Source organism: Pempheris klunzingeri, chromosome 7, assembly GCF_042242105.1.
Source record: "Pempheris klunzingeri isolate RE-2024b chromosome 7, fPemKlu1.hap1, whole genome shotgun sequence".
Lineage (NCBI taxonomy): Eukaryota > Metazoa > Chordata > Actinopteri > Acropomatiformes > Pempheridae > Pempheris > Pempheris klunzingeri.
Genome location: NC_092018.1, coordinates 14,655,564 through 14,681,661, shown reverse-complemented (window position 1 = coordinate 14,681,661; position 26,098 = coordinate 14,655,564). Strand labels below are relative to the sequence as shown.

The 26,098-nt window shown below is 42.4% G+C and overlaps 1 protein-coding gene across 1 annotated transcript; it reads left to right on the top strand.

The window, feature by feature from the left end:
• The first annotated feature begins 184 nt into the window (after positions 1-184).
• susd2 (sushi domain containing 2) lies at positions 185-24,746 on the top strand. Its single transcript, XM_070833393.1, has 14 exons — positions 185-265; positions 486-684; positions 1,353-1,501; positions 2,330-2,687; positions 3,254-3,455; positions 9,512-9,597; positions 9,689-9,957; positions 10,642-10,785; positions 11,833-11,985; positions 12,469-12,720; positions 13,560-13,838; positions 14,188-14,364; positions 20,339-20,435; positions 23,986-24,746. The coding sequence occupies exons 1-14, from the start codon at positions 196-198 to the stop codon at positions 24,035-24,037; spliced, it is 2,487 nt and encodes an 828-aa protein (XP_070689494.1). The 5' UTR covers positions 185-195; the 3' UTR covers positions 24,038-24,746.
• The last annotated feature ends 1,352 nt before the right edge of the window (positions 24,747-26,098 follow it).

The following is a 26,098-nucleotide window of genomic DNA, read 5'->3' as shown; positions in this document are numbered from 1 at the left end:
ATATTATGTGTTCGTACGCCAGAGACACAAATATTTTTAAAACCTACCGACCTACGTTAAGTTAAGGACTTAACTTAATAACTCGTAAAGTTAATGTTTGTCTGCTTTTTGAATGACCTTCGGTCCACAGCACACTCAAAGCCAGAGCTTTAACCAGGCATGGTGTGAGGCAGGCATGCTGAATTATCCTCTAACATGAGAGCATACCGTAGAGAGACCATTTTTCTCTGTGGAATTTTTCTCATTTGCTCTCCTCAAACAGCTGGTAAGTCACTTTCAAAGTTATTTTAGAGAATAAATATTAATATGAGCAGATGGTCAAAATACCACTTATGTGTAGAGGAAAATTGTTTGCATTGTGTATTATACCTGGATACAATAAACCAAATGATGGGTATGCAGGTATATGTGATCACTTATGAATGCAGTCAATTAATGTATTTAATGAGTGTGAGCGCAATAATAAATCTTTTGATTTTGATAAGGTCAAACATGCAGGGGAAAGTGTGGAGACACACTGGAGGAATGCTCCTGCCATGCAACCTGTGTGTCTCTGCTGAGCTGCTGTGCAGACTACAGCCAGGCCTGTTTCCAGGTGGCACCTCACTCCAGCTCCATGCTGGGTGGAAGAGCCCTCAAGATCCTCAGTTTGGCCCCTCAGCCTGGTGGGCAGCTTCTCTGCAGGTTCGTTTCTATGAGCACACTGTCAAATCTTACATACACTCATCATGGGCGTATTTCCAATACAGGCTCAAAATGTGGAAAATATAAACAGAATATTCAGTTCACATGCTGTGTTTTTTCCTTATGAAGTGAATATGCTTTGCATTAGATTTTGTGAGAGTCTACTTGTGGTAAACATGTGCTGTCTGATCAACAGTAATCCTCAGAATCTAAAAAGTTTTGCTCACTAAAAAAATGACATAGAGGGACTGTAATATCTGAAGCATATACAAAATAAAAAAAATGATACTCAAAGTTAAAGGTGCTTTGATATTTTGCAGAACATTTTCACAGAACTTCTGTTCCCACAAACTCTGTGTAGTAACTTCCCTGTTTTTAAGGCAAATGGGAACAGGCTGCTTTTATAAAGAAAAAGACGATGCTGCCTTTGAAATTAAATATTGCATTCTCTGATATTGATGATATTGATTGTGACCGACTCCCTCATAAAGCAAATTTCTTATTTTCTGAGAATGTTCCTAAATGTCATGTTACTTGAAAACACTTTAAATTGTTATTCTACCTACTGGACAATAGTGTTCACAGAGGACAAATGGTTTTAAGACCAAAGTAATAGTATAGCCAGTCAAAAAACAAAACAAAATCCTGCTTGTCTGTTCCTGTTTCAGGTTCAAAGGTGAGATTGAACGAGAAGGGTTTATTGATGCTGAAGGCCACGTCTACTGCATCACTCCCCTACTGTATGAGACTGGTTGGATTGCATTTGCCATCTCAACAGACGGAATACATTTTGACAGGTCTGGAGAATACCTGTCAGGTATGTTACTGAAATATAAAACTGATCTTAATCTGATTTTGCGAATACCTGAACCTGTCTTTTGATTTGTTTGATTTAGAATCTGTGATAGACCGCACAGATTTGATCATCTCTGATCAGAAGTTATTTAAAGTGCTATTTGAAGGTTCTGTAAATTACGTATCCAGCATCTCCGACCAGAACAAACCATTCTTTCTGTAGAAGGGCTCAGTCTAACAACCGACTTAAAGTTCCACTGTCCTATACAACATAATTCCTGAGTGTTTAGTAAGATATGAGGAAGCTCAGGTTGATCGATATCTCCCAGTCAAAGAACCCCACCTCCTCTCCTCTCCTCTCCTCTCCTCTCCTCTCCTCTCCTCTCCTCTCCACTTTCATCCAAGGCCACTGCGATCTGCTACCTGGCCGAGAGGGCTACAAACGTGGCCAACAGCTACAAACCCTGGCATACGCCCTGTGGTTTCTCCCCATAACTCTTTTATAAACGCAAGCTGAATCTATATAGAGTTTGTTTTTAGTTAAGTATTTCAGTTGTGGCTTTTAAGATGACATTTTTAACAAGATATATTCCTACCATCCAGAATATATGAACTGGTTCTGCTGTGAAAAGACTGAATGACACAGAGATATTTTCCAATAATTATTACTACTGACCAGCATGTAACTATTTACGCAACTGTTTCATAAAGAGTTGTCGTTGAGCACCTTGAGTGAGCTTTTTTATTGCAGTTATATTTTCTTGTCTCTGTTACCACTTTGAATCAGCAAAACTCTGGTTACACCAAAACTGTTTAGCTGTGTGTCCCCTTAATATTTTCACTATGTTAGTTCACCCCAGTAAAGCGGACCCTACCTTCGAAGTCACCTTGGCAAATGGAACACAGTGGCAGCACTACGGCACGCCAAGCGTGGCAGGACGGCTCAACATGACGTGGAACAGCTCTCTGATTACTGCAGAGGAGGTCAACATAGAGCTGTGGGGATACAGAGAGCTCAGCAGGAGCACTGAGGCAGGGACCAACAGATCATCCTCTCTGCGGGCCGAGCTGAGCTATCTCTACTCTCTCGTCAGAAATCTGCCTAACACTGGTACCTTCAGCTTCACCCCCGAGCCCTCTGAGGACTACTCTGAGTGGGAGTTGGGGAACATCCGCATCACTGCTAGTTCAAAGACAGATGGAGCAAGGTATCCATAATTAACATCACACATCTTAGGAATATAAGAATATATCCAAAGGAACCGTTTTCCCCTGCCTGTTTTTGGCTGCTAGCGGGAAAAACTACAGATTCACTGTGATACTAAAAAGTGTATTGTGCCTAAAAAGTGACTAAAAAAAATACTAAAAAAGGTTTAAAAAAATGACAGCTATGGTATTTGTAAATGCTTTGAAACTTTTTTTTGGATATCTTATATAAAGTATCAAAGTCAGTGTTGTTTGCTTATATAGTGGAGATTTAGACATCAGATCCTCATATGTGCCTGGCTGTAAAACCTAAAATCCAAAGTACTTTACCAACATAAAAATAGTTTAATGAGCACTGGCTGTATGTGGTGTTTGGCTGTCACACTGATTTATTATAAGGTCATTATTACAGTAATATTTCAGAACATTTCTTTGACTAAATGACCAATCAATTGTTGGAAAAAAAAATCATAATTAATTTCACTTGCTTGAACTTTGATTTGAAGTTCATATTTTATGGAAAACATCTCTTTCAAAGTAACTTGAATTGATCATTGATCATACGCAGGGATGTGGAGGGGCTCTGGAGTGGAGGTCATGTCTTAGCCTGGCACCTGGAGCAGCCTTTCAGAGATGACTCTGCAGCCTGGGCCAAGAGCAAGTGTCTGCAGTGGGACGTCCTGGAGAAGAAGCTGCCCAACTTCCTGAATGAGCTCATCGACTGTCCTTGCACTCTGGCACAAGCCCGAGCAGACACAGGCAGGTTTCATGTGAGTGCACTTCAGTGAATCTTGGTTACTGATACTTTATTAGGGCCCGAGCACCAAGCGGTGCGAGGAACTGCGTGGGGGAAAAACGTGGGAGGGAGGAAACAGGCCAGTACCCAAGAGCAAGAGGTGTACGGACCTCATAGGCCTCGAGCAGGTAGGCCTCGAAAAAATACGTGAAATGACAAAACCCAGGAGACCAGGGGGCCGAAAACATAGTTGAAATGCAAGGAATTATTCTTCTTCTTTTTTAGGCAAATGAATTGCATTTTTGGGGGCCTCAACATGCACGAAAAGTCATGAAAGTTTGCAGAAAATTCAGTCGTGGTGAAAAATTACGTATTTCATAGGTTTTGCAAATGGGTGTGACAAAATGGCTCTGTAGCGCCACCTAAACTCAGCCCTGGAACTGCGTTTTATGTACATGTACGAAATTGGGAGGGTTCATGTATCTCTTCAAGACAGACAAAAAAGTCTCTTGGAGTGATGACCTAAACCCAACAGGAAGTCGGCCATATTGGATTTTTCACGCATTTTTGGCGATTTACAGGGGACGTAAATGAACTAAGTAGTCCGAGGGGGTTCTAGCGATCAACTTCAAACTTGGTCAGCTGGTAGAGAAGGCATCAATGATGAAAACTTATTAAAGGTCTCTACAAAACTTTAACGGTTTGGGCGTGGCGAGCTGTCAAAGTTCAGTTTCTCACCATGACTCGCCATGAAACAGGAAGTTGTTAATAACTTGATTGTACATGATCCAATCAGCACCAAACTTGACATGTCTGATGAGAGTCCCGCCTTGAAGACGTCTACATGTCAATATTCATTCACAGTCACAGCGCCACCTGGTGGTGACAGGAAATGCTATGTTTTACATTATGATGGCTCAAAACCAGCCAGTTGATCAGATCCACTTCAAATTTGGTCAGGGAAGCCTCAAGATGTTGATGTTGGTCTGGAGCGAACACCGTGAGTCTCCGTCAAAAGCTGTTGCCGTGACGAACAGGCAATTTCGATAATACATTTTCCTTCACCATGAGCATTAAAAGTGCTGTAACTCCACTGTACAAGGTGCTATCTTCACCAAATTTATACCGTTTGATGACTGTCCGGCTCTGCTATAACTTCAGCATACATTATCCAATCTCTTTCAAACTTGTCACGCTTAATAAGAGTCCCAACCTGAAGACATCTAGATGCCAATTAGTGACCACAGTCATTGCGCCACCTGGTGGCAATAGGAAGTAACACGTCTATGGCAATGATCATTTGATTTGCACAACATTTTCACAGTGTAGTCAACACTTCATATACTGGAATATAGGACGTGATTAGTGGCTGTTCTCTGGCGCCACATGGGAACAGGAAGTGACGTGTAACTCCTTCACGCACTGTCCGACATACATGAACATTTTGAGCTGCGTTGAAGGGTCAGAGTCCGGCACAGGACGGAGCCGCCGCACGCCCCGACGTGCACGGAGGTGCGAGGGCCCTCCAACGCTGCTTGCAGATTTAATTAGGGCCCAAGCACCAAGTGGTGCGAGGACCCTATAGAAATGCGAGTAGGAAAAACGTGCAAGGGAGGAAACGTGCCAGTACCCAAGAGGTGTACGGACCCCATAGGCCCCGAGCAGGTAGGGGCTGAAAAAATATATGAAATGCAAGTAACCAGGGGGCCGAAAACATAGTTGAAATGCAAGGAATTCTTCTTCTTATTATTCTTCTTCTTCTCCTCCTCCTTTTCCCCAATGAATTGCATTTTGGGGGCCTAAACATGCACGAAAACTCATGAAAGTTTGCAGAAAATTCAGTCATGGTGAAAAATTCCGTAATGCCCTGATTTTTTTTTTTTTTTTTATTGCATTGCCTTGAAAATGCAGGTTTTACTGAAAACGGTCCATGTCACAGCCATAAAGTGCAGACCGGTGGACATAAGAGAGTCTCCTGAACACGTAGATGTAATCTAAGGTCTCTATCTGGTGAAATGAGCGCAAGAGAAGTGTTTCTCTCTCCCTCCTCTGTCATTTTAACATGGCAGTCAATGAGGCGTTCGGTCGGTGCTCCCGTTGCTCCGAGGCTCGTGGGACGCGCTGCATGCGTTTCTGTGTGTTGTGAGTCACATGACTGCGTGTCCAAAGACTTAAGCTACATTTTGAGTGATAAACTGTGACTGTGGGTGAAACGGTTCGGCCAAACCAGCGAGTTAAAGACAAAAGTTTCATGTGATTTTTCCGCTCCTCCACACTCTAGCGATGACGTCACCCACTCTAGCGCGGCCACATACACACTCATGTAAAATGAGAAGAAGTTTAAAAATTTTTTTAAAGACGACTGTGATGAAGTGGTGAATGGCACAAAGGAAGTAGAGGTATGTGCTGAAAGAGGGAGAGATGATGAACGTTTTAAAGCTTCAATGGAGTTTCTAGCTAAAAGAATGAAGGAGCTGTGAGGGCTAGAAGTCAGGTGAAGAAATGGGAATGTTGAAAATTTTTCACATTCATTTCTATGAGGAAATAAATATATCGGACATTTTTAAAGTTTTGGATATGAAAAGTCATAGCAGAGCCACTTCCAGAGCTCTCAGAAACTCCAAAGGACTCCTGCAACCATTGACATATACACAAGATATCTTGAGATATCTTGTCTTGAGATATTTCTATGTGATGAACAATACTGGAAAAACTATTTTTCAAACAAAAACAAGTTTGTAAGTAACCAGAATGTTGGGTGAGAATGAGAACCAGAATGAGGGTGTCACTGATGACCTCAGAGGCTTCCAGAATGTTGAAACGATATAAATAGAGACGGATCCCAAACTGAGCCGAGGGAGATAGACAGAGAGAGATACACGTTCACCACACATCCGAGACACACCACCGTTCGAAGAACACTTCAACAACCATTGACAACCCGTTACAACTGCGATCGGTTCCATTAAGAAGATCAATGAAAGCCAACAGCAGTCCAGTTGAGGCAATGCTGCCTGCGGGTCTCACCTGGGGAGAGATCATTGAGTTGGAGGACGAAAAACAGGAGTTACTAGCTACACTACCTGTTGATGGCAGCAGCGCTGTCGAAAATATGGATTGGGAGTCCAATGAGGTCTCTCCTGCTCCGATGGATGCAAGAGAGCCTCATGAAAACACCCAGAGGGAGCAGCCACCTCAAAACAACGGGGATGGCCAGCAACCTCAAATCAACGGGGATGGCCAGCCACCTCAAAACCACCGGGGTGGCGGCCGACCTCAAAACCACCGGGGTGGCCAGTCATCTCAGTACTACTGGGATTCCCAGTCATCTCGAAACCACCGGGGTGGCCAGTCATCTCAATACTACTGGGATTCCCGGTCATCTCAAAACCACCAGGGTGGCCAGTCATCTCAAAACCACCGGGGTGGCCAGCCACCTCAAAACCACCAGGGTGGCCAGCCACCTCAAAGCCACAAGGGTGGCCAGCAACCTCAAAACCACCAGGGTGGCCAGTCATCTCAAAACCACCAGGGTGGCCAGTCATCTCAGAACCACCAGGGTGGCCAGTCATCTCCATACTACTGGGGGAGGAATCCACCTCTGCACCAGCGTCTGCAGAAAGCCCTAACCGACCTTCACTATGAAAGAGGTTTGAGACGTAGGGAGCAGCAAACTTCTTACAATGAGAAGTACATGCGTGAAGAAGCAGAGTGGAAACTGAAGCAGCAGCAGAGCTTGAGTTCAATCTAGACAAGGAGGTGGTGAGGCTCAAACAGGAAATCAAAAGTCTCTCCTCCACAGCCCTCGCAGCCGAGCCCCTGGACGGGTCGAACAACAACAAAGACGACCTGATCAAAGATCTCACAGATCAAGTCCAAGCTGAAAGGCAGAGAGCTGACCTCCTGAAAGAAGAACTGGAGGAACTCAGGCTTGAGTTTAATGAGAGAGTCACCAAAGTCCTGAGCCTGGAAGAAAGGCTGAAAGGCGAAAGAGACTCTCTGTTGGTCTTCAAACTAAAGACGCATGAACTGCAGAAACAAGTTGATACCTACAAAAACCCAGTGATGCTCCAGGTGTGTGAGCAGATTGGAAAAACCCCCATTTCAAAGGTAAACAACTTGATCACAACTGACCTCCATGCACCACAGAACACTTCTGTTGCAGAGGAGGTTGCCCTTCCGGAGGAGTCCCAGGTCGCTCCACTGGAGGAGGCCCAAGTTACCGAAGAGGTCGCCCCACTGGAGGAGGCCCAAGTCATCGAAGAGGTCGCTCCACTGGAGGAGGCCCAAGTCACCGAGGAGGTCACCCCACTTGAGGAGGCCCAAGTCACCGAAGAGGTCGTCCCACTGGAGGAGACCCAAGTCACCGAAGAGGTCGCCCCGAAGGAGGAGGCCCAAGTCACCGAAGAGGTCGCCCCAAAGGAGGAGGCCCAAGTCACCAAAGAGGTCGCCCCACTGTACCTGGGTGTTCACCTCAACAAGAAGCTGGACTGGACTGTTAATACTCAGGCACTCTTCAAGAAAGGCCAAAGCAGACTCCACCTGCTGCGTAGACTGAGGTCTTTCGGAGTGGCGGAGGGCCTCCTGAGGACTTTCTATGACTCTGTGGTGGCATCAGCCATCTTCTACGGTGTGGTCTGCTGGAGCAGCAGCATCACGGCAGCAGAGAGGAAGAGACTGAACAAATTGGTCCAGTTTGCCTCAGTCGACTGCCAACTGCACCTGATCACAGTAGGTCCACTAAAAGTGCTTGTTTGATCCACTGACAGGCTCAGAGTGTTATTCTAAGTGTGTGACAGCATCATGGAAAGGATCCCTACAGAGAGAGACCTGGAAGATCCTTTTGGTTTAACCACAAACAGCCGTTATATCGCTCTCTGCACACACACCAGACTACATTCACAAAAACAGGGATTTTACCATACAGAACACAGGAAGCTGCTGCTCTGCTGCTGCCTCATTCGGTTAGTATGTTTGTGTTGTTGTGTGCTACATAAATATTTCTTTGGATCCAAACTAACCATTAAAAGCATCGAAGTAACACAATGACATAAACAAACTCACTGATTGAGTCAGCTGTAGAAGAGAAGCACTGATGTTCTGTTCGGTAAAATCCCTGTTTTATTGCGTGGAAGGGTCGGAGTCCAGCAACAGGACGGAGCCGCCGCACGCCACGACGTGCACGGAGGTGCGAGGGCCCTCCAACGCTGCTTGCAGCTTTAATTTTATTTTATTTTTGTTGTTATTTTAGTTTTTCAGTTGACAAAATAGTCATAGAAGTAGCTATAATAAGATAAGATATACCGTTATTAGTCCCATGACGGGGAAATTTACAATGTAAATAGCAGTAACAACACGATCAGTATTACTATCATTAGTGTTAATTATAGCAGAAAATGTTCTTTTCTTAATTAAGTTACAGACTGTAGAAAAATAAAAGGAAGAAAGGAGCGATTTCATCAGCTTTATTACCTTGGAAGACAAAATTCAATAAGTAATATTGTAATAATCATACGTACGGTTCCCTGATATCAACTGTATTCAATTTTCAGGTCCAATAACTTTTAAAATCCCTCACACCACATTATGACCACTGACTATGACGAGTTAATCTGATTTTCACGAAGAGAATAAAGGCACTGCAATGATTCAATAGCAGAGAACAAATGTTTGAAATTCCTCCCTGTCCCTCTGATAATACAGAAACAAAGACTCTAGGGATCATGCTTTGTGCTAATATGTGATTGATGTTGTGTAGAGTTCTGTTGAAGTCAACAGGATTGACACTTGTGGGTGACGGGAATCCCGCGGACTGACTTGAAACAATAACAATTACATGAGACCTTTGTTCGAGAAAAAGGATGAAAACAATAAAACAACCATAATAATTTTAAAAAGGCAATAATTTTATTGTTCAGTTAAACAGCCAGAAAAAGTCTGGTGGGTGGTGGGCGTTCTGTGTCACCTGTTTGTTCATTTGCATATACCATCCACATTGTATTGATACAAAGCTGTTTAAATATCGGCAAAGAACCCTTTGAATTATTATTATTGTACTGAGACTGACTTTTGTTAACTGTCTTATTTCAGACTGACTATAGTTGTGACATTGAGAGGGGCAGTGTATGCACTTATCACCCAGGTAGTGTCCACTGCGTCAGAGCAATTCAGGCCAGGTAGGAGTAGACGGATCAAGTTTTTACCTTTTTACAAGTGAAATATATTTTTTTTTACTGTTTTGACACAGTTTTCTTCTCATATTTCCAGTCCTAAGCATGGATCAGGCCAGCAGTGCTGCTATGACAGCACAGGCGCTCTGGTGCTGACAGGAGATTCGATTGGTGGCAGCACCCCAGACAGGGCTCACGACTGGGGCTCACCTCCATACAGGGACCCCCCACGGGTGCCTGGGTACTCCCACTGGCTTTACGATGTCATGAGTTTCTACTACTGCTGCCTGTGGTCTGACCACTGCCGCATCTATTTCAACCATCGGCCCTCTACTGGGTGTCGCAACTACCAGCCCCCAAGAGCCGGTGAGACCATTTATCAAATCAAGTCAATCAAGTCAAGTATATAAACGGTTTTCAATACATAAGACTGTTGCAACATTCTTAACAGATATCAGGACAGCCAGAATGGAAGAACTATAATCGAACACAGCACAGTGATGATGATGATGGCCTCATTAAGACTATTATTATTCCTTATTATTATTCCTGTGTCTGATTTCCAGTTCATTAGTTACTTATATATTTCTCAACATCAAACATACAGCACACGTATTTATAGGTTAACATAAAGTCCTGATTTGGGTTTCTGTAGCTGAATCTGGGGTAAAACTGAGAATAGGGAAAAAAGTACATCACAAACTGCAGGAAATAGTGTTGGAGTGTGTGTGTGTGTGTGTGTGTATGTGTGTGTTAATCTGTTTTTAACTGCCTCTGCGTGGCTACACACACATTAGAGTAGCAGGTAATGCCAGATCAGTTTGCAGGAGAAATAAATGAATTACAGAGAGTGGCTGAGAGTTAAGATGTGGCTACCGCTGAATACCTGCTCTCCAGAGACTGTAAACACAACAGCAAGCTGCATACTGATGTGAGATAATGTTTAGAGGAATGAGAGATCAGTGGTGTGCAGTTTGAAAAAAATATGTTTGTGCCAGAATGTGCATTCGATGTAAACGCATCAGTGCTTTGTTTCTTGTCGCCTCACAGGTGTCGTCCTCGGGGATCCACATTTCATAACGTTCGACGGCCTGAGCTACACTTTCAATGGCAAAGGAGAGTACTACCTCGTGTCTTCGCCTGACATGGAGCTGACTGTTCAGGCCAGAACAGAACAGGTGAAAATTAAGACAAGTGAGTCCACATTTGTTGTGACTGTGCCCCCTCTTTCATCCCCATGCTCCCGCTGTGTGAAACGTGTTCCAGGATTTCCTCAGAAACCTACATTGTGGTCGTAAAAACTTTGGTTGTGGTTGATATGTGTTTTCTTTTCTTTTTTTTTTTTTTTTTTTTTATCAACCCCAGGATTGATTGCCTGCCTCTAGAGTTTGCTTAGACATATTGATCTTGGTATTTCTTTGCTGAGTTTAATTTGTCTTCTTTTCCTTGCACTCTTCTTTTAAGGTTCAGTGTGTAAGGTTTAGGGGATCTATCAGCAAAAATGGAATATAGTATTCAGAACTATGTTGTCAGTAGTGTATAATCACCTGAAACTCAAGAATTGTTGTGTTTTCATTACCTTAGATTGAGCCTTTTATATCTACATAGGGAGCAGGTCCTCGGTGTGTTGAATCGCCATAAATCTACAGTAGCCCAGAAAGGACAAACAGGCCTCCTCGTGTTTTCATGTTGAAATGGCAGCTTGAATTTGATGGCACTAATGCACCGGTAGGAAGAAGAGGAATACCATTTGTGTTGTGACAACTGTAAAATCATGCTTATTATTTAGCACAAGAAGACACATTTTGGTTGGTTGCAGTCTACACTTTCACCACTAGATGTCATTAAATCCTTCACACTGGTCCTTTTAAACTGGTCCAGTTTATGGCTCCCTCTTATCTTTTACACAGTTGTGTACAGTGATGTCAGGCCCTTGTGTGAGTGAAACATGTTGGCACTGTAAAATGACAGCCTGTTTCCTTAGTTCCCTGCTTGTTTTCATCAGTGTCTCTGGCGTCAGATGTTGTGAAGAAGGACAGATGTTTGCTTCATTGTTTACAGCAGAATTTTTACAACAGCCATAAGCCAAGTGACTGCTGATGGCCAGATGTCATTAATACTCTCGTCATTAGATCAGCCAAGTGAAACATCTGGATTATTTGATATTGCAGAGACATTCTTGAATACTTACTACATAGTGACATTACTGCATATCTATAACAGTGTGATGTTTCTACCCAGGTACTTTGGCCAAAGCCACGTTGCTGTCATCAGTGGCTATGAAGGAGAAGGCCTCTGATGTTATCGAGGTGCGTTTAGCAGAGGGCTACCTTCAGGTGCTAAGGAACCAAAAGCTCCTTCATTTCACCGAGCAGAGATGGATGGACCTAGATGGTGAGATGATTAGGACTCTGCTGACCAGCTGATAGCTGTTATGACGATTTAAAGAACTTCATACCATGACACACTGTGATCTGACATCAGCGACACCTTGTCAAATTTTGTCTTTTCTACATCTGGTAAATGTTAAAATCGGGAAGAAAAGCTTTTACTTTATATTACTCTTAAGTTTTGATTCACCACTTCCTTGTGTTGACTGGTGACCATAACAGGCATGAATATTTCATCTCAGTTATCTTCTTTAAGGAGGATTCGATGCTCTGTTTTCTTTTATAATGTTAGTTAATTTATTATGTACAGCTAAATGTCATCTAGTGTGGCCTCAACTGCACTGACATTTACTTTAGCGCCCTGTTTTTGTCTTATACCATTGTGAGTTTAGCGTATTTCACACGAGTGTGTTTTAAAGATTACCATTTTTAATAAAATCAATGAAGGGATGAGACATTAAAAACACAAACACTCTCTCTTTTGTAGGAGTATTTGTGTTCGTCCCCGTTCCCCAGATTGTGACAGTCATGTTCCTCTCTGGTGCTGGCGTGGAGGTTTGTGTGCGCGAAGGAACCATGGCGGTAACCGTCCTGCTTCCAACAGAGTTCACCAACCACACTCAGGGTCTTCTTGGCCTGATGAACTCTGACCCATCAGATGACCTGTTGACCCAACTAGGGGAGGTCATCTCCCCAGCCAACACCACGCCAGGGGAAATCTTCACCTTTGGAGCTGGCTGTAAGTGCGAGAGAGTGTTGCACTTGTGTTTGTGAAAGAACATCAATCAGTTCCAAAGCAGCGCAAATACTGAACTTGTGTAAAGAGCCACGTTGCATGTTTAGAAGGGATGATTCTGTGATTTGGTAATGATTGAGCCACATTTGGCTAAAATTTTGACAAACACAGGAAGAAAGAAGGCACATTTGTAGGGTTAAAGTGCAGCTTTAATAGACTATAGAAAGATATCAGGGGCTGTGACCATATGGTGAAAGTGAAACCACATCTCTGGAACACAGTTGGGGCCAAACTGTGAACATTACATGATAACGTGTCTCAGCTGGAATTACTGTACATATCTCTCAAAACCAGTGAGTAACTGACTTTTCATGCACTTGACCTTTTGACTGAAATCCTTTACTTCACAGCATGCTGTGTGCATCACTGATCTCTTAGAGTTATGGAATTTAAAATAGGATATGAGGCATTCATTAATTTGGATATACGGAGGAAATGTGTAGTTTGAGCAAAGCAGATTGATTGGCCAAACAATAATTCCCATAAATAGGGTTAGCCATGTCTGATTGGTTGTTATGACTTTTAGTTATTAGTTTCTCCATTTCTGTCATCTAGTATTTATTTGAACGTTTTCCTTATATTATATTGAGTAGAACTCTTCAGATGGTGTATATGTGTTTGTAGCATAAACACTGTAATTCAGTTGAGGATGTTGTACTCACAGCTACCAACATTCAGCGCAGTTGGTTTAGGATCACTCAGAAACCCGTCATTTGTTTCTAACCAACAATCCTAAATGGTTGTGCATTTTAACAGGTGTTGTGTTTTATTTTCATCCACAGGGAACATTTCAAAGAAGTCTTCCCTTTTCACATATGACTCCAAGTATCTTTTGGATACTTACTATTTCCCACCAAGCCATGATCCCACTTTTGTTCCTGCCTTTTCTCTGCCTGAGACACCTGATGATCCTCTGGTGGCAGACATGCTGATGATGTGCTTGGGAGACGGAGCGAAGTTTTGTAAATATGATACCCTGACGACTCGGAGCCTCGCAATGGGAAACGCCACACTCAGGGCTTACCGACATCATTGGGCCTTAATGGAGACCTTGGAGCCAGGTACCATGTGAAACAAGAACAAACTCTGGTCATTCATATGCTGCCTTTTAATCTGATTGGCAAAAACATGGTGACATATGAGTGTCTATTTTGTTTGTTGTAATGCCAGAAGGCGACTGTATAATTTGTGGGTGATTTATGTTTATTATTGAGTGTTTCATCTTTGAAAAAAGTACTAACCATTATTTAATCATGTCTGAAAATGAAGCAAACAGGATCCGTAAGAGCTTGCATGAGTGTGGTTAGGAATTCATCCATACTCCACTGTAAAATCATGCCATAAGAAAGTTTAATGAAGTGAAAGCATTGGCTTTGAAAGTTATTCTACGCTGTGTTTTTGTTCCTTTAGTGGTTTCTTGTGGCCGGCTTCCCACACCCAGGAATGGAAAGAAGAATGGGACACATTATTTGGACGGGAACACCCTGAGCTTCACCTGTAATGACGGCTACGTACTGTTCGGTTCAACAGAGCGCACTTGTCTGGATGATGGGACCTGGACAGGAGAGCAACCCTACTGTGTAACAGGTTGGTTCTAGTAATCAACTAAAGCAACAGCTAGTTATGTTGAGTGAAAGAAAGTTAACTGGAATATGTGTGGGAAGTGCACTAATATTTTGAACTCCTATCTATAAAGTCTACTATAAGTACTGCCTTCAAGTTGAGTTTCATACTGTATTGCTTTGAAAACCAGTGACTATGTGAAGGTCGAATAAACTTCCATCACACGTAAAATATCATTAAAATTAGGTTTAAACATACAACACTTTTATTTTTTAATTAGTAGGTGATGTACTTGTTTTTCGTTTGTTTGCCATGCTTGCTCTAGAAATGTACTAGAGTTATTACTTATTACGAACTAACTCCTCACATGTTTTGTATTCACTGTGATTGGCAGCATCCTCCAATGAAAATTGAGAGGGACTTTGGGAATCCTCTTTTTCTCATACAGTCTCTTTGAAAGCTAAGATTCAATAGTCTCGGCTGCTCATGCCGACCATTAGCTACAAAGCTATAAACTTCTGATCCTGGATTGGCTTGGCTGTTTGTAAATTGGAAGCACCTGGGTCCCTCTAATGGTTTCATCCATCACCCCAACCATATTGTTGTAGTTGTCAGCTGTCACCAACAGGTGGCAGAATTTCCCACCAAAATCGTAGTGTGTTGTGTTTGTGACAGAGCAGGTTAATGCCTCCTATTGTGCTGTTGTAGTGTGTGTAGTTTTTAGAAAACCTTGAAAAACAACAGATAACAACAAAGTAGTTATTCATCGATAGTTTAGCGATGGATGATCAGATGAAATTAGATCTTTCATCAATTAGTTGGGGACGAATTAAAGAGAAGGCTTTAAGGCTTTTTTTGAAATGAGTGAAATGAGGGGAAGAAGAGATGCAAAGCCACTTGACTTGTGATCCATCTCCACTTTCATGGCTTCACCCGAGTCCCCCATCCTTTTCTTGTTAGGAAAGACTTCCTGTTGATAGTAATCGGGGAAGAATAGACTTCATATGTCAGATTTGGAAGCCCATCTAACAAGCGGCTGGGTCACAGCTGGATGCATTTGATCCTGACTCCTATTAGCCAAACATATTAGTTTCAGTGCATAGACCTCTCATCTTGAACAAAAAGCAATACCTGCTGATTTTATTTCTATGACATTACTGCAGCAAATCAGACAACGTTTAGAAAGCATCTATCCTAGTTAGTGTTCAAGTGAGGTGGATGTGTCTGGAGATAAACTTAGTCTCACCAACACAAACAGACGCTTTCACATGTGTGTATCGATAAACACAAACATACATTGATGAGCTTCGGCTGCACACATTGTACGTGCACACACACACACACACACACACACACACACACACACCCTTTTTAACTATGTGACAATGATCACACTTGCTCCAACACTCATTACACAAATCAGAGCTAACAACTGTCAACATGACCTGAGGCGCTCAGTGGCAGGTGTTGCATGAGCTGTTACCTACGCCATTCTAATGTGACCCCTAGCCATGTCAACAGCACTAAATGCAGACCAAGCAGGGGACGCCCTGACGGATCTTTCCTCCTCCCCCTATGTGAGTCACTGCAACGTGATGTGTAGGCTGAACCGGCAGAGAATTGTAGTTGTGGTTAAGGTGGAAACGACATGCCGCTGAACAGAAAATGCCAGTTTGACTTCTTCTCCGAATCAGTTTATTGAGCCACCGTTGAAACGTCAGCTGAGGTGACACTAAGTCCCTTCCATTAAAAGTGAATCTATGTATGAAAATCTCCCATCACTAAAAGCCCCGCCTACTTGAGATGGATTATAACCCACTGCAGTACTTGTCAATGTGCACTTTTTTAAACTGCTTTAGACTTTAGACAGGGGTGTGGTGTATTGCGATGATCAATGTTAATGTCTTCGGCTGGAAAGACGGGAATGTTGGAGAGGTGAGGGTGAGGTTATGGATAGAGAGTCTTTGGGGTGTATTTGATCTAAGTACAAACAGGGCCATGGGAGACTTGAGAAGTATAAGGTGATAGAATTTACTTAGCTAGGCTGTGCCTTGTCACGGTCTTCTGAAAAACAATAGCCCTGGTTGAGTATCAGATGCATACCAATAACAGGATCTCCCTACCTTGATGGCATTGTAATATTAATAGAGTTCCTTGCTCAGAGGAGAAGAAAGTGATTAAAAAAAAAAAAAAGGTGACAGCTGCCGGAGGGATAGAGCGATTTTCACAGGAAAAAGTGACGTGGGTTGCGAAACAAAGTCTCACTCAGTTTTCTGCCTGTGGTTCTCCTCTCTTATTCCCCTGAGAAAGAGCAGTCAAGAGACAAGAGAGTGTGAAGTAGCTGGTAAATGCAAGTTGCGTAGAAGTTTTTGAAATGCCAACCAAGGCTGTTAGAGACTTTTAAACAAGTCCCGTTGCTCGCGCTTCACTGTCTTCATATGGCCATTTCTGTCAACGCACAAAGGTCTGAGAAGGTCCACTTCACCAGCTCTCTCACCTCTCTCTCTTGCCTACATTTCCACTTCACTTCACGTCACTTTCCTTATTTCCTGTTCTTTCTTTTGTTACAAGTTCTCCTTATTCATACAATAATGATGTGGAAATGCCGGCTGGGTTCATCGTGCCTTTTGTTGTCTTTGAATGGGAGAAATAATTTCAAACTTCGGTCAAATTTAACGCTATGTTTGAGTTTGCACAAATGCACAAATCACTGGCAAAACGAGTGACATAATGGTACACAAATCCCCATGACAGACAGTGGCTCAGTTATTACATACATTTCTCAGAATCAATCTAGCAGTGATTCCCAACCAGCGGTACGTGACCTCCAAGGGTTACTTCTGCAGTTCCTACGGATACATAGAAATACTGAAAAATGAAAATTGTGATTTGGTAAAATGATATAGCCATTATTGTTTAATTGGAGGAATATAAACAGACAGGAATGATTACAGATTGATGTGAGGCTGATCTTTTGTACATCAGTACCCCAACAACTAATGAACATGATCATCATGAATGTGATTAACAATAAAACATTTCTTCATTGGTCGTTTGAACTGACAATGAGCCTAAAACATGAACCCTATGTGTGAGGGTGTAGACATTAGTTAGCAAGTGAGCAGAGGAGAAAAAATGAACTGCTTAAAGGAAGGAATAAACGGTTGAAATACCCAGATTTAGCTACTCCTGGTAGTTAAAACAACACAAAGGCAAACTTGACCAAAGAGACAAGTTAAAGTCAAAACATCAACAGTTCCAGGATACTTTTATTGTGTCTGAAAAACATGTTCAAAATCAGTCAGATTTAAACATTTAGAACATGACAGGTGGTGTCAATGAAGAAGCACTGAGCTGATCTGACAGAACCGTGGGGATACTTCAGGCTAAAAAGACTGGGAACCGTTGATACACAGAACTGATGTCTGAATACGCCTGCATGGAGCGCCCTTAATTGACTTTACACATAAATGAGGAATGAAACTGGAAAGTTAAATGAAAGGAATAGACTTCATGTAAGTGTGAAATAATTAAAAAAAAAAAGCTCTGTTTTCGACTTGTTTGAAGACTTTTGTGGTGAAAACATGCACACATTTTCACACACAGACACACAAACCTGGTCTCAGGGTCCCAGACCAGGAAGGTTAGCTGTTGAAGCTGAGTCCTGTGCACACCTTCATCCTCCAGAGCTGCATGTAGACTTCATATTCATAAATTCCTCCAAGAGAGTCGGGGTATGAATCTCTGGTCATGGACAGATGACCTGGCTTTGTGTGTTTTTGTGTGTGTGTGTGTTTATGTAACTGGGCACTTGTTAAGCTTCTACATGGAACATTTGATGTCTGAAGTTTGCCGTCTGACACATGGTTCAAATTCCAAGAATACTTCCACCCATCACATTAAGTCAGACAGGGTGAGATGCACATATCAGATGGCAACAGTAGCTTGGTACAGAGACATGCACTGTTACTAGGCAGGAAAAAAACATAACAGAATTATTTTAAGATGATATCAGCTCTGTCAAAAAAAAAAAAACCTCATCTCTATCTTACGAAATGCTTCATGTGATAAGAGCGTAGCTCGGGGGTGCATGGACGTGGTAGGGTTATGAAAACAGTCTTAGGTTTCTGATTGGTATCGTCTGTTTGCAATTTCTTTGGGAGATAAAACACCAGAAAGGGGCCTGAATGATGATGAGCTCAGAAGTTTTAATTTTCCAAGCTATTGAATTTAAATGTGTTGCAAAATGTGAATAAGATTACATGTAAAATATAATCACCTTTTTCTTTTTGTACTGATGACAGAGATGGGTGATAGAAACATTCATTGAAATGAATTGAAAAGACTTTTCTGTTGTCTTTGTCAACTTTTTCAATCTAACGCCATGATGTCTGTTATGTGTTAATCCACTCTCACTGGAAATATAATGGTCCAAACTGAGTGCTATTGCTCCCTGGAGTTTTACTATTTGATCAATGCTTGGGGGGGGGGTCAGTAGAGTAATGAGATAGCTTTGGGGTTTTGCCAGCAGGAAAAAAAAAGGAAAAAGGTGGATGTTAACACTGATTGACTGCCAGTCCTCCACATGCTCCCAGTACAATTATACTCTGGGCAGCTTGTCGTGCTGATGCTGAAGGCAGCAGTTTGATGCCAGTGCTGCTGCATCCAAAGTCTGGCCACGTGTAGCGAAACTGATTGGATTAGAAAACTTCAGGGAGTATTTGTACGTGTGGGCGTGCATTTCACTGTGCGTCTGCATGCATGTGTGGTTTTGTGTTTGACGTTCCAAGACTGATGACATTTTAAAGGACTAGCACCTGCAGTGCCTACCTGACGGGCATCCACCAAACTTGACCTACCCATATGCTTGTACATTCATGTGTTAGAGGATGACGCCGCTTTTTAATATCTTCCTGATAACATCTGTATACTTCCCTCCCTACATCTCCTGGCTTAGTATACAGTTTGAATAGTAAAATAGATTGAAACATGGTCCACTGAACTTGCCAAGACCGCAAGGAAAGTTTCAGATGTTCTGATTTGATCACAATATTATCTAAGCAAGTGCAAACGATGTGAAGACAAGAGTAGGGAAAATCCAGCAATTGGAGGCCGTATCAGTCCATCCAACATTGTGCTCATTATGCATGTTCAAAGCCAATGTATCATAATTTCTGTTTTGTTTGATCGCCTTGGTAATTATAAAAACTGAAGCATGCATTTGCTGATGTACTGGCAGAGCACAGTGAGCTTTTGTTAGGTGGCTGTGCCTGATTTGCATGTAAAACCTACACAGGGGACGAAGACTAGAACTCTTTTACGTTTTACTAAATTCATATTAATGTAAAATAGGCCAATCACATTTGCACAGATACATTGATGATTATTGTGTATAGAAAAACACACAATACATTTAATTTAATGTACTCATCTCGATGTACATCAAGATAAATAACACTTTTCTGAAAATGACTTATGTACTAGCCCGTTTCTGGACCCCTGAATCAAAAAAATCAGCACATAAGCACAATGTTTGCCTGAATGAATTAAGTGACCTAAAAAGGCGATAAAGTCTGCTAATCAGGCTACTGCAGCACAAACTACAGCAAAATCTGTGACTAATGCTGAATTTAGCACAGCAACAGATGTTTACACTTAAATGCGTTCCAGTATCATTAAATCATTAATCCTGTATTTGACCAGATAAAACAGAATTAACATGCATGGTAAATTTCAGCCACACCCAGCTACATGATCATACTGTCAACACCCGTCCATACCTGAGCAGCTCCACTGGGTGCCTCACTGAACTGTGATCATTAATGATTTTAACTCTTCGGTTTTCCCTCATGCTTCTTCAGTGCCTCAGTGCTTCCCTGCTTGCCTTTTGACTTCTGCATTGATCCACATATTAAAAGCTGTGGAGGATGAATTGATTGTTTAAAAGAATCAATGGCTGGTAGCAGTGACTAATTCTGTGTTGGTGTGATCTCCACAGATGATAATGTGGGGTTTGGACTTGGTGCTCTTGGTTCCGTCTCAGCACTGGTCACAATGGGAGTAATGATCAAACTGCACAGCAGGAAACAAGACAGGTGGGTTCACACATTATTTATAATTCTGCAGAAAAAAACAATTCTTCTGCTCCACTGGTGCTTCAAAATCAAATACAGGGAACAAGAAATATAAAAGAAGCCAATATTACATTTGAGGCAGGCCCTCTTTAGCTGTTCAAGTTGTCTTTTACACTTGCAGATTGATTCTTTTGCTTAGTTTAAAAAAAAAAGCTGCATTCATAGGTAGTTTTCATCTCCCAGCCTGCACTGCAAATACTATTTCACTGTCTAGGACATCGGTTTTACTTCCTCCACACGCCTCTTTTAGGCGATTGAATTTCGTCCCTATTGAAGTTTCTGGTAAGCTGAGACATTTGATGTTGGTATCCAGCAAACCAAGATATTACCCAACAGTTTGGTGGCATCATAATTCTGATTTTGAGTTTCAGGGGTATTATAATAGCAGAAAACTGATAACATTTTCACTGCATTTCATTGTAGAATTACTTTGTGTTATAATTTTTTCAGTCAGGGTTGATTTGGCAGCACCCATAGTTACCACGGTAACAGCAAAATAGCTGGGACACTACAGGTCCCAGCAGACTCCCGTTGAACATCTACTTTGTCAGCAATACAACAGAGAAGCAACTAGTGTATCTGATTATAGTGCAGCTGAACAAACTCATGTTGTCATAAAGAAGTCAGTGAATAATCGTTCCTTTTCCATCCATGATGTGATTAAATGCTGCACATGGAATGAGCACTTTTCCACACAACAGCAGGACACAGTAAAAGGAGGTGGTTACCTTGCAGAGAAGCTGGAGGTGTGCGGCCTGTCGCCTGCAGCTTTTCATCTAACGACTCGCCGTCTCTGGTCCTTCTCGCCAAAAATTACCGTTGTCTTGTTTTGTGAACACATCTTTGATGAACAAAAGTGGCATGCATTGTGTTTCCTGTGACTGCGTCACAATAAAAGCCACCGCGTGCTTCAGCAGGTGAATGCTTTCAATGTTAAGCTGTAGGAAATGTTGCTCAGCAGTACAGCTAGAAATGCAGTCGCTATAGTTCACAGTAAGCAGAGAGGCTGGTATCAGTGAGATGGAATTACAAACAATAACACTGAATTACATATACATGCATTTATGTCTCTGCCAGGTGTAAGCCTGGAGGGGGCTGTGTGTGTGTGTGTGCACGTTTATGCCTGTATGCTGAACAACCTCTTGCAGTTGTGGTGATTTAAAAATTTTTGATAAACCTCATTTATTTATTTTCATAACATCTCTGATCCTCACTTATCTTAACCAGCAGGTAGGGGTTTATTGCTTCATAAGCCATACGTAGCTTGTTGCAGGCCACATTTTGGCCTTTGTCATTGCTCAAAAACTGAGCATGCCATTAAATTTTTGACTATTACTGAAAAAATGCACAGCATATGCAGTATATACAGCCTCACCTAATATATATATACATCAAAAATGGGGGTTGATTTCATGTGTATTTTATGGGTTATTTAAGGTAAAATTCAAACTTCTGCCTCCTCCTCTCTCTTCTGCCATCTCCATTGCTTGCTGCCTTTCTCAGTTCAAACCACCAATGTTTGGGTCTCCATTGGTCAGACAAGCACTGACTTATGACAAAATAATGGCTTGATTTGATCAGTAGGCCTCCAGCCATAGCTGCCTATATATCTTTTAGTCTGTCTTTGAATAGACAGATAAGATGTGAGAAATAGGACGCACTTGTCTTGTGAAAACCGGTACATAGCTAGAGGACTTTTTACCCTCCCATTTCCTCCCAACAGTCGAAACCATTCTGCTGCGCCAACAAAGGCACAAAAACAAAAGCAATGAATTCCACCTGCCTGTTTTATGTCCAACATGTCCCAGCCTCCTAGCCATTACTCATAAAATTTCTTTCTGATCTGATCAAACCAAGTGAGCCCATATACCCTGTGGGGTCATACTTATGACTGCAGTCCAAAGAAACAAAGGCTAACAGTGGGCCTAGCTCCTGGGTGTATACAAGCAAATTAAAGGCCTGTTTTATGGGCTCATAGACTTCATTTGGGCTTTCCCCCACCATAACTCCACCAGGGGATGAAAAAAGATGGATGTCAGGAGTGAAGAGCCACCTCCCGCTCCCAGCAGCACTTGGGGCAGGTGGGTGATGAAATTGCTATGTTTTCAAGCCGTGAGGGCAAAGAGCGAGCACACCTGCCCTCTGTTGAAGCCTTGATCACGGGAGGCCAGGTGTAAAAAGAGACGAGTGTCAGAAGGTCCGCAGATGTGCGGGAGGTGATCTCACACACAGGACATGCTGGTACACATGCTAACATTGGAGACCCGGGACACACACAGCCAGGAAACATACCGTGCACACGGTAGCCTAAATGCATAAAGAGAAATCTTAAACATTCCTCGAGTGTGAGTGGTCACACTGACATGCTTGAGAGCACACACACATGCGTACACACTCTCCTGCCAACAAGTGCAGACACATTGATTCTTCCCAACATCAGAAGAATGGCAGGATGGAAGTAGCTGGGATCTTACTGTATTTCAGATCATGTCTGGGTTGCGTGTCTGGGTGAAAGAAGCAGTGATACTACACAACTCAGTGTGGTGTGTGTGTGTGTGTGTGTGTGTGTGTGTGTGTGTTTACGACAGGTAGATAGTGAGGGCCTCCTGTGCCTCAGTTCGCTAGCGCCTCAGACTCAGACTTGCATGGGTACTTTCCACTTCTAGGGTTACTCAGCAGGCCTCAACAGGTCCGCTGGCAGCTCACCACAGGAGTAAGAAAGTCATTACACCAGAAGATGTAAGTCTGTTTGTATGTGTGTACCACCATGTCTACTCCACTTCTGCTATATGACACATCAAAAAGGTAGAGGGGGGCTTTGTCTGAACCTGGCAAGAGGTTGTGAGGGAGGAAGCACATTTAGCAAAGATAGATAAACTGTCTCAGCACCACATGCCAGGAAATTCTAGTAACATAGCTCATCTGTGTATCATAAAAATTCAGAATATGAAAAGTATCATCGTGACACAATGAATATGTAATAGTGCTGAGATCGGGAATCACCTTGTCAGCCTGTCATTGTTAATGCGTTACCAGTTCATAAACCTTACATTGGATTAGTACATTTGCCCATTCAGCATTTACTGTATGTCCCTGTTTAGCAAGTGTCCCTAATGAGCAAGTTTTATATGCACTGTTAATAAAACACTATTAATAAGAGCAATAAAGTGCTGTTATTAAGAACCGATTTGAAAATGATCCCTGCCCTGATGCAGGGTCACTAGACAATTTTCCTGCGGTCAGTTTTGATTAAACAAGTGTTCCCCATTACTTCACTCATCCAACTCCCATTGAGCAGTGGGACACGCAGTCTGGATGGCTATTTCCCTTAAATGTCTTTGGAAAGGTGGGAATAATTGTCCCTTAAATAAAGACATACCTAAATAGAAGTGGTGGCGTTAAAAAAATAAAATAAAAGTGTCTTATCTTTCTTTATTAGTTGGTTGCTTTTTAATGTTAATTCTTAAAAGTTGTTCCAGTGACTCCTCTTTCATTTCATTTGTATTTTCAGAGAGAAAAAAGAGAAACAAGACCAGATGGTGACCCAAGAACAAACTTGCTAAACCATCAAAGTCCATTGGGATTATGGATCACACCACTCCACACTGACACATTCAACTATGTGGCTTACGACAACAAATATGTTCAAAGCTGAGCATTTGGAAATGACATGCAGTCATGTTGTTGATTAGGATGATGGGCCTATCTCGACCTGTTGACCTTATCAGGAAAACCTCAGGCACTAGTTATGCTTTCAGCGTGTTGTTTGGCCTCATGTTTTTCCTGTCATTTAGTTTGGAAAACCTCCAGGTCGTGGTAAATGGCGCATGGGGCGAGGATTGAGGGCATTGAAGTGAAGGAAAAAAACGCCACGATTGTTTTTATATTCCCGTTCTGCATGACCGAACGTCCGATCTTTGCTAGAGAGAATTGTATAAATACTGCACAAAGATATCATCATTACAATCAACACTCGCTTCTCCTGTTCAGTTTAGAACGGGACCAGATGTGTTCGTGCTCATGTCAAATGTGAAGCGAACCTGATCATTCTTTGGTTGAAAGACTTTGAACTCGTATGCAGCCTTTTGTGTGGGCTCACAATCTTCAGTCAAATGAAGAATTTTGCTGAGTGACTGAGCCAGAAAAATCTACAAGTGCTACATACAGGTCACCTTTTTGCACTATATCAACACTCGCTTTCTGACTTTCTGTTACATATCTGTATTTGAAGAGTGATTTAATGCATCTTTAAATGTTTTAAATAAAAATCAACCTGAGAATCAATACATTATACTGCAGTTATTAGATTTTACGTAGTTTTATTTAAAAAAACACAAAAAACAAACTGGCTGTTTTATCTAGAGGGGTGTGTGTGCGCACTACTGGTCAGAGCAGAAATAAAGAATCATCCCTCCTTCAAGCCAGCAGGCATGCATCGTCTGGCACGACCACATGCCCCGTCGGACAGATCGTCATATCATGTTACCCCGCGGTCTTCTCCCCTACTTTGAACCTGACTCACTTCTCCTTTTCCAAAACAAAGCCCTTGGGGGGGTAAAAGGAAACATGGTGACAGGGTCCCGTGTGGCTGATCCCTGAGAGTGATAGGGGGGGGGGGGTCCAGCTGTGGAAGAAGAAGGGTTCTTGTTGGAGACTAATTGAAATAACCTGGTTTTCTGGACACGGAGTGCTTTGAAGTTCCTTTTCTTTTTTTTTTTTCCTTGCATGTGAATACTATTTCCTAACAGTTGTGCAATGCTCTATCCATTACCAGCTCCTGCAGACACTGCCTGTTTTTGCTGCCCTGTCATGCCTCAGGGACCCTCGGGACTCTATTGTTTTTCACATAAAAACACAATGTCCTTAACAAGCAAAAATAAGTACACAGGCACCCACCTCGCATGTGTTGACCTGGTAATGACACAGGTCCTGATTTAGTCACAAAGGAGAAGTAATCCTCCCTGTGTGTCGCTGTCTGAGGCCCTTCCACAGTATCGGCTCAGATTTGACTCGCTCACTGTATAATCTCCTAACTGGGTGCAAATTTCCCCGCTTTCATGTGTCAGTCATTACTTACAAGAGAGGCAATGGAGCAAGCTGCTGCGCCTGTTTGCGGAGTCAGATGCTGATTAATTGCGTATGGATGAAAGTGGAGGGTTTTCATCTCTGTGGGGGTCTGTTCTAACCCCGAATGTTTACACTCGCTTATCATCCCAACAACCTGGCGTAATTAGTTCACTCAAATTCAAACACAAGTAAATGCTAATGTACTCTGTGGAAGCCTGTTGCTTTCACGTGGGACTTTTTCCATTCCTTAGATCTGCTCTACATCCCTGGATTATAAAGAAAAGCTTCTGAAGTGGCTTTTGGATGAGGCTTTTGTTTTGGGGGTGTTTTTTTGTTTCATGTCAACTCCAGCTTTGCAGGTGTGCTTTGTCCCTTACCTCCTAATGCCCCGTGGCTGAGCAGTGTCTTCTGATGTTAACTCCTAATTTTAAGACGTAGGTTGAAATATAGGTGGATCTCAGGATTAAGGTGGTTGCCCAAACACAGAGTTTGTGTTTGAGATTGTGACTGGCGATGTTAAGACTTGATGTTGGGGAGAAGATTTTTGCAAAGTCAGC